Raw genomic sequence first — 6,867 nt, forward strand, 5'->3', positions numbered from 1 at the left:
AAGAAAGGAGGTGAAGGGAGACAATTTTAGAGAAGAAATTTTTCGGTCGCTACCCGGATTCGAACCCGGGACCTTTGAATGAGAGGCCAACACCTTAACCTCTAGGCCACGAGAGCCCCCTATCCCTTTTTAGCGAGACAACTTTGATAAGACTCAAGCAGAACTGCCTCGCCGCGACAAAAAACACGGGATGGAAATACGTGTAAGGAATCCATACAGCGGCGGTGGGTGAACCTAGATTTAGGTGGGGCTGAGGTTTCTTCCACTTCTTTAGCACCAAAAAGCAAGCAATAAGAACAAAACAGTGATGATTTTTCTATACTCACGGCGAGCCACGGCATTTTGAGAACCATTCAAACGAGAAGAGTCACCTTTGTCAGCCATCTCTTTGTTCTTAGTTAAATTCTTCTGGATGGTGGGGACAAAGCCGTTTCACCTCCAAATTTCTCTAATTAGTTTTTATTTGATGAAAAAGCTGCATCAAAAGTGGTTGGATGTAATTAATAACTGTTAAATCTCAGCAGCACAAACACACACCGTGTATGAGGTGGATTGGGTCGTGTTGTTAGAGAAAATAGAACGCGCCTAACAAAGGCCCAATGGGCGCATAGGTAACTGTGTCACTGGGGGAAAGTGTGTCGTAAACTTTTCCCCCATTTTCAGGGCTGGGAGAGCGTGAGCCCTCTGTGCAGTGTTATTTTTTCAAGTCGTCTACCTTTTTACAAGATAGGTTTCATTAAGGAGAGACCGTGGGAACGGGCTGGTTGATTGCTGAGCCCTAAAGACATTTGATTGGCTGTTAGGTTACTATAGTTGTAAGCGGAGACAACTGATTGGATAAACGAGGAAGCCGCCAAGTTGATCACTCTGTGTTCATTGCGGGAGATCAGAACAGTTTCAACTGCTTATTTCGTTATTTTCATTTGCCTTGGGATAGACTTGGGGGGTGGGGAGGGGGGCTCAAGCCCGTGAGCCCTTCACTACCTACCGCCACTGAATCCATACAACCTCAGACTCTGATAAAAGTGAGTGCACGCAATAGCAAGCTTTGGAACCGCGAATTAACGAGTAAAGAAAACAAAACGGGATTTCACCAAAGCTTGTGATAACAAACACTGACATAGTAAGAGAGACTTTCTGTTCCCCACAGTTTTTGGAGGTTGCATGACCCCTCGTTACATTCAGCCGGGATACGGCGTTTTATTGGCTCAATAAAAAGTGAGAAGGGGGGGGGGGGACTGCGACTTCTTGTCACCAGCCTTGACAATAATCGTTTAAATTCCCTCTCTAGAATGCATGGACCAATTGTCCGCACAAAAACGGTATGGTTTCCTGCCAAATCTTTTCTGAAATCGCCACATCTGTTCTGAGCAACTTGCTGCTTGCGAACGACATTAATTTATTAAAAAGGTCATGGGACGCTCCGTTAGCTCAGTAGATGGCATGCTGGACTATAGCTTGGATAGTCGTTGGTTCGATTCCCTAACCAGATCTTTTTGAGCCTGGAGGATTTGGGAAGCTGTTAATAGTTAATGCTTTCCTCGGGGGCTCTCGTGGCCTAGAGGTTAAAGTGTTGGTCTCTCCTTCAAAGGTCCCGGGTTCGAATCCGGGTAGCGACCGAACAATTTTCTTCTCTAACATTGTCTCCTTTTACCTCCTTTCCTGCTCTCCAACAATAATCTGTCGTCTGCTTTCTGCCCCCACCCCCTCACCTCCTTTGCCCCCTCCTCTGGGCGCCTGACTCTTTCTGCAGCATTTCAACTGCTACTCCTTGGCTCCTCCTTACTGCTGACTTTCTGCCACACCCCTAATCTTCTGGTAGGAAAGATCTACACCTAGCCTTCTCGGACAAGGGCGAAAAATCTCGGAGGTCCCGTGTGCAAGTTGCGCACGATAAAGGTCCCTTGGTAGTCTAAAATCGATAAGAGTAGGCTTCGGCCGCCACCCGGGCAAAATTCAAAATTTCCTACCAACTGAAAATAATAGGTGTGTCCCGCGCGCTCATATGACCTTACGCAGTTGCGAGCGCCGTAAAACACTTACCAAAAAAAATGCTTTCCACCCACTTGGATAGGACGTTCTATCAGGGATGGGCGTTAAACTCCAAAGTCCTGCCTCAGAAATAATCTTACAGTATTGAAATGGGCCTTAAGCCTATATTACTACAAAGGTTGCTATATCCGTATTATAGTTTAGACACTTTTCATCATCATCCAATACCAGATCTGCGATAGACATCGCCGATCATGATTCTCCATTCATTCCTTTGCTCGGATGCTATTAAAAAAGCTACGTTTCCTTTACTAAGGTTATAATATTGATTTTTAAAAATACCGCTTCTTTAACGCCCATTCCCTGGTGACTCGAGGAGCTTCACAATACGATTTAAATCAAAGTGCAGATTTGCTCATTCAACGTACAAGAATTATTTGACATACATATAATTCATTCGTAATCTGACACATAACACGTAAATACAATAAGACAATTAGCGGGTGGTTGGCGGGTGCTCTGGTGTGGTTTGCTCCTTCTTTCCTATCAAACAGCGTTTTTATGTGTGTGTGTGTGTGTGTGTGTGTGTGTGTGTGTGTGTGTGTGTGTGTGTGTGTGTGTGTGTGTGTGTGTGTGTGTATATATATATATATATATATATATATGTGTGTGTGTGTGTGTGTGTGTGTGTGTGTGTGTGTGTGTGTGTGTGTGTGTGTGTGTGTGTGTTACTCTCTTGATTCACCTCTAATCTTCCGCACTTTTATGACCTCATTGTGTTGCAAGTGCCGTAAAACTCTAACTAAAGCTAAACTAAAATAAGACAGTCGCTATGGCAACTGAACGCATTTGCCGCTGGAAGACTCGCTCTCGATCCCTAGACACACGCAGATGGTGGAGAGCAATGTATTTGTGAGGATGAAGGTGAATTCAGGTGCTCGTCAAAATAATGAAATCGAAGACATCTGTATTTTTCTGCAGGTTTGGCAATTATTATCAAATTTAAGTTGCTGATTTTTGTTGCTTTTTATTTTTCAGTTTTTGGAGGGGTTTTTTTTTGGAGGGGGGGGTTGGGGGGAGGGGTAGGCTCAACACCTTTTACGTCCTTTTAAGAACTCATTTTTGTGTGGATTTTACGAGGGAAAAAAACAATTGGTAAATTGTAAATTTTCAGTCTCTAAAGCCTCTCAAGCTATGGAAATCACCAAACCTTGGCGGCCATTTTCTCGTTTACTTTACCTCTGAAACAAGGCCTCGTTCAATCGCAAATATTTCGACTTCTATTCAAGATAGATAGGTACGTATCTTTCATCCAAAGAGAGACAAATGAACGAGCTTTAAGATAATACCAATGACCCCACATGCCCCCAAATTGACGAGAGCCTGATTCCAGCGTGTCGTGCCACATATTTACAGACGGAGAAGTCTCGGGCACAAAAAGCTTGTGACAAACAGATTTTTATCAAAATTGATACGCAAATGGGGAGAGAGACAGACATACAGAAAGAGAGAGATATATATATATATATACAAACATACAGAGACAGAGACAGACGGGGAGACAGGGGGAAAGAAAAGGCAGAAAGAGGAATAGAAAAAAAGAGAAAGAGAAAGAGAAAGGGGGGGGGGGGGTAAAGGCCGAGAGAGAGGGGGGAATATAGAAAGGAAGAGAGTGGAGGAGAGTGTTCATCTATGTATTTTTAAAATATTTTTTTGGGGGGAGGGGGGTGTTTGGGCCTTAATGTGTATGTTTGAGCATGTGTATGTGAGTGTATCTTTATAAGTGCGCGTGTGTGTGGTTTTTCGGAAGGGGGGGGGGCATAAAAAGATAGACAGAAAGACAGACAAGCAAAGAGGAAATATGGCGATATAAGTTTAACGACCTACTAGAAATGCATAGATTATTTTAGCCCTGTCGTTGTCGTAAGGCTCAAAAAGACAGGAGAGACACAGAAACTATTTTCGTATTTAAATGTCACACAAATGGATCTGAATGTTGATTTTCACGTGTGACATTTAACCAATGGAGGGCTCACAACTACGACTGGTATGCACTAGGCAAATGTGTTATCCTAAAACGTTTTTCTTTTTCTTTTCTTTCTTTTTTTTGGTGCTGTTTTTTGTTTGATTGTTTGTTGTTTGTTGTTTGTTGTTTGTTTGTTGGGTTTTTTGTAAGGTGCTGGGGTTACAACTAGACAGACATAGTGAGAAACAGAGATAGGAGAGAATGAGGACAGACAGACAGACAGACAGACGGACAGACAGACAGACAGACAGAGAGAGAGACAGACAGACAGACAGACAGACAGACAGACAGACAGACAGACAGACAGACAGACAAATAGACAGACAGACAGACAAACAGACAGACAGAAGTGGTAAAACAGGGAGGGTCGTTACGTTAATCTTCTTAAACCTGGAGCTCATCACAGAATGACGACATGGGAGTGGCACTATGAGGTGGGGCGAGGGGGTGTGTGTGACAGAGAGCACGCATGTTTTGAACGCAGGTCGCCGTGAATATATCAAAGGAAAAAACACGTCGTTATTTATCACAGGTTTAAACACCTAGTTTCCGTCAATGTTAACCTGTTCATACATAAAGGCAAGACAGCGAACAAATAGCCCTGGTCTCGAGAAGACTAAAGTCTCCTTATGCCATTCTATTTAAATGTTTGGGGGTTTTCTTGTTTTTATCTATAATACACTTATAGTTCTAATTAAAAAGTGGTTCTTAGAAGAAGCTCAGATACAGAATTAAGACTCAGTTATGATAGGGTCATTAGCATAAAAGTCTTTTAAACTCCTCAAGCAACGTGAGTGCCGACACACCTGTCCTCGGGATTCGAACCCAGGTTTCTCGCCACGAAGCCACCTCTCTTAACAACATAGCTAACGGCATGTCTACTAAACATCGGTTCCCAGACTGAAATATCATTGTAAAGTCAAGCTCCTTTTCTTCAAACCCGTAAGGAAATTATGTATAATAGTTTGTTCATGAGATATTTGGGGAGCAGGGTGGGGCATCTTTGGTAAACCCTATTCAGTTAAGTCTGTCTGCGGTTCACATTTTTCTGCATGATAACCTTTGCATCGATATAATTCCTGTTTTAAAAAAACAGTTAAAAATGCGCAAAATTGTATAGATATAGGTTCAACGCCCCTTGCACACTGTCAGGAAGTTCATTTAAGGGGTAGGACCTCCAAACTTAGAGTCCATCTCCGATAGGACCAAGACAAGTAGGAACAATTGTATAAAGTGCTTGTCCAAAGGAGAGAACGTCGGACCAAGCAAAATCGACCAGAAAAACCCCCCAAAACAAGCAAACAAAACAGGTAAACAGCCCAACTAACCTGTGCGTGTCGTTGTACTCGCGTTGTCTGGACCAGGACATGGTCAATAACGCCGCCTCAATCATGGCCGAACTGACCACGACGTCATAGTCCCCGTTGTACAACAAGACCTTGTAGTTGTCCATGAGAACTGCCAGCTTGGCTTTTGTACTCACAAGCACATCCGGCCCGTACATTTCTGACAATGCGTCGTTTGAGACAAAGTACTTGGTGTTCCCGACATGCACCGCTTTCCGGAACTCCTTGGACGTCATCATTTTCTGAACAGCGTTGTAGTTGGCGTCTTTGCCCGTGACGTAGTTATCCAAAGATGGCAGAGGAAGTTCGTTGAGCAGCACAAGGTCGGTGAAAAGTTCGGAGAATGTGGCGTTTGACTGGCCACCGTCTAAGAAGCTTTGATACATTTTTACAACTTTTTTCTTATGCCTCTCCTTGTCTGCATGACTAAGAGCTCCTAAGGCGTATAAGTAGTCAAAGAACGCTACACTTTCCGTCTCCGGATCAAAATACGGGCTACCCAGCACCACTCCGAGAAGCTTTAACTCAGCACACGCTTTGTCCGTCTTTTTACTCTGATGAATTTTGTATCCCAGCGATGGTACGTATTTGCCAGCGTACGACTGTCCTCCGATGTACATGCCTCTGGTTTTGAATTCAGGGAACATCTTGTTGAACTGGAGCACGAAACTGTAAAGGTCGGCGGTGTAGTCGTCTTGAGTGATCTTAAAGCCCTTGGCGCCACTGTCAGAGAAACTGTAGCCTGTGCCCACCGGGTTGTCCACATACACGATAGAAAAAGGGCCGACCCACGTGTGATTTCTCGCTCCGTATGTGACCTTCTCTTGTGCATCCGTACGTACTTCAATGGGCCCATGCTCCCACAACAGGCCTAGCATAGATGATACAGCCGGACCTCCGTTTAGCCATATGAGAAGAGGAGCTTTGGGATTTGTGTGAGACGGGAAATACCAAAAGAACAAATGATTTCCTAACTCCTTGTCCACCGTCAAGTACCCCGCATGGCTGCGAGGAAGGGACGGGAATTCTTCCCGGTCTATCTCACTCAGCGCCCGAGCCTTGTCAATATTTCCGTTGTCAAGCAAGGGCGTCAGTAGTAACGGCGCTCCAGGGGGCTCCACGGGTGGAGGGTTCGCGTTGCTCAACGCGATCACCATGGAAACCAGGAAGGCCAATAAGGCCTTGGACCTGGCGTCCATAGCGGCACCTGAGGACCACAAGGAAAACATAGTTGTTAATTTGTTTAGATGGAGTACAGACAAGCAACTTGGTAACGACCAACGAATGTAGGGAAAAGCCAGATAATAGAACGAGAATAATAGAAAAAGAAGTAGGATCTATCAGTGGGGCCCTCAAACGAATCGGAAAACAATAACCAAAAATAAAAATAGAACGCTGATTTGCATTTGCGTGGAGTGGGTAAACCAAGCTTTAACAGTATGTAAAGCTTTAAAGTGTTGATTGCTCCTTGGCTCTCTCTTTCTCTCTCTCTCTCTCTCTCCC

General features: G+C 44.2%; 1 protein-coding gene across 2 annotated transcripts in view; it reads right to left on the minus strand.

Moving 5' to 3' along the window:
• The window catches only part of LOC101845842 (probable serine carboxypeptidase CPVL), a 34,259-nt gene that overhangs the window by 2,875 nt on the left and 24,517 nt on the right, over nucleotides 1-6,867 (minus strand). For both annotated transcript variants that reach the window (XM_005095979.3, XM_035969133.1), the window contains exon 2: nucleotides 5,347-6,571. In XM_005095979.3, the coding sequence (XP_005096036.1) occupies nucleotides 5,347-6,563 (1,217 nt within the window). In that variant the 5' untranslated portion in view covers nucleotides 6,564-6,571. The remainder of the gene's footprint in view (nucleotides 1-5,346; nucleotides 6,572-6,867) is intronic.

Source organism: Aplysia californica, unplaced genomic scaffold (assembly GCF_000002075.1).
Source record: "Aplysia californica isolate F4 #8 unplaced genomic scaffold, AplCal3.0 scaffold00118, whole genome shotgun sequence".
Taxonomy (NCBI): domain Eukaryota; kingdom Metazoa; phylum Mollusca; class Gastropoda; order Aplysiida; family Aplysiidae; genus Aplysia; species Aplysia californica.